Genomic DNA, 2,095 nt, shown 5'->3' with positions numbered 1-2,095 from the left:
GTGAACTAAGTCAATATAACGTGGCGTCGGGGAAATGGAAAACATACATGGAACAAATGGAATTTTTCTTTGTTGCAAATGACATCACAGACGCAAAAAAGCGATCTTTTTAGCCTCATGTGGGACGGAAACCTACACGATATTAAAATCGGTTGCCACACCGATTAACATTTTAGAGGAAAAATTTACATTTGAGGCGGCAACTAAATTATTGGCTAGTTATTTTAGTAACAGTAAACAGTAAATAATAATAGTAAATAACAGTAAATAATATATGCCTAGTAACATATATTTATTATATGTTACTTTATGTATATATTGTTTTTAATTGTAATTTTATAAACCTTAAGTTAAGCTTTTTATTAAAAAATTAAGCACTGAAGATGTTCTAAAATAAAGAACGAAATATCTGCTTCTAAAATTTTTAAATAAAAGCGTTTTATTGTGGTTTGTCTGATAGCTGAAAAAATTTTTCAACTTAAATAATACGAAACCAGATGATAAACAAACTTAATGGGGAATATAATAATACAAAGGTTTAAATTTTATCGGAGAAACCAAAAAGAGGACGAATCAATTACCGAATATTTGGGAGCGCTAAGGAAATTGAGCCAAGACTGCAATTTCAATGATTTGGAGGAAATCTTACGAGACAGACTAGTCTGTGGCATGCGCGATGAAAATTTACAAAAGCGGCTTCTGGCGAATGACCAGTTAACACTAAAAATAGCGCAGGAGGAAGCTATAGCATCAGAAACAGCACAAAAAAATGCGACGGAACTTAAAACGTCAGTCAGCCTGCCAGGGTTGAATAAAATTTCAAGCAACAAGGTAAAACCAAATCGTGCTCCAGTGGGCCATATTCAGAATTGTTATCGTTGTCGAGGAAATCATCATTCAGATCAGTGCAAATTTAAAGACGCGGAATGTTATTATTGCAAAAAGCGTGGACATATTGAGAGAGCTTGCATAAAAAAAGCAAAAACCAAAAAGCCAGCAACAAATAATGGGAGAAGACCAAACAGAGTAAATCTTTTAGATACAAACCAGGAAACTCAAACGACGGAGTATTTATGGTCAATGTTCGCTAAAGGTAGTCCATCGGTCAAGAGAGTGATTACGATAAGTAAGTCACCGGTACAAATGGAAAGAGACTCGGGGGCAAGTTACTCAATAGTAAGTGAAAAGTTATTTAGAGAAAAAATGTCGTATATTCCGCTAAAACCAAGTCAAATACAATTAAGGTCTTGGGGAACAGAGAAAAATCTTAAACTGAGTGGAGAAGCAGAAGTACCAGTCTCGGTTGGGAACGTCACAAAGAAACTAAAGTTGTTAATAGCAGCGGGTGATGGTCCGGCTCTAATTGGTCGAAATTGGTTTAACGATTTGGGAATTACTATAACTAGCAATTTATGCAATATAGAATCAACTATTCTAGTAGAAGTGATGAACTTCAGTTCAGTTTTTGATGGAAATCTTGGAGATTACAAGGGAAATCCTGTGAAGTTACAAATGTCAGTTTCAAGTAAACCGAAATTTCTTCGATATCGACAAGTGCCTTTTGCACTAAAACTCAAGGTGGAAGCAGCATTAAAGAAGTTAGAAGATGAAGGCGCACTGCGTTCAATATCCTTTAGTGAGTGGGCAACGCCGGTTGTACCTATTATTACACCAGATGGTAGCAATTTGTATTATAGTTATCAAAGGTTTATAATACGTTTATGAATAGTGTGCATTATAAGGCCATTATAAAGTAAAAATACATTTTAACTTAAATGTATTTAAAAAGCTTTTTAAGAAATTTTTATGAATAAGGTCGTTAATATATATAGAACTAGTTAGAGAAGATGATCATAGTCATCATTATGTAGCACTTAAATGCATTGCTAACTGCTATCAAAAGTTATGCAAAGATGAGAGCATGGCGTTCAATATCAAACACTTGAAACCACTCACCTATACGCACATGTCTATATATCATGCATTACACACATATATAATCCATTATCAATAATACTATATAATAACACGATGTTTAGTTTAAAATTACGCAGCATAGGTGGTTTTTTGACAAATTATCTACAATATTTTACAA

At 33.7% G+C, this 2,095-nt stretch overlaps 1 protein-coding gene across 1 annotated transcript; it reads left to right on the top strand.

Annotated features, from left to right (window-relative positions):
- The first annotated feature begins 513 nt into the window (after positions 1 to 513).
- LOC119666238 (uncharacterized protein K02A2.6-like) lies at positions 514 to 1,725 on the top strand. Its single transcript, XM_038075518.1, has one exon. The coding sequence runs from the start codon at positions 514 to 516 to the stop codon at positions 1,723 to 1,725; it is 1,212 nt and encodes a 403-aa protein (XP_037931446.1).
- Positions 1,726 to 2,095: the final 370 nt, after the last annotated feature.

The sequence above is a fragment of the Teleopsis dalmanni genome, chromosome 1 (assembly GCF_002237135.1).
Source record: "Teleopsis dalmanni isolate 2A chromosome 1, ASM223713v2, whole genome shotgun sequence".
NCBI lineage: Eukaryota > Metazoa > Arthropoda > Insecta > Diptera > Diopsidae > Teleopsis > Teleopsis dalmanni.
Note: the sequence above shows the minus strand (reverse complement) of the source record. Positions and strands in the feature narration are given on the sequence as shown.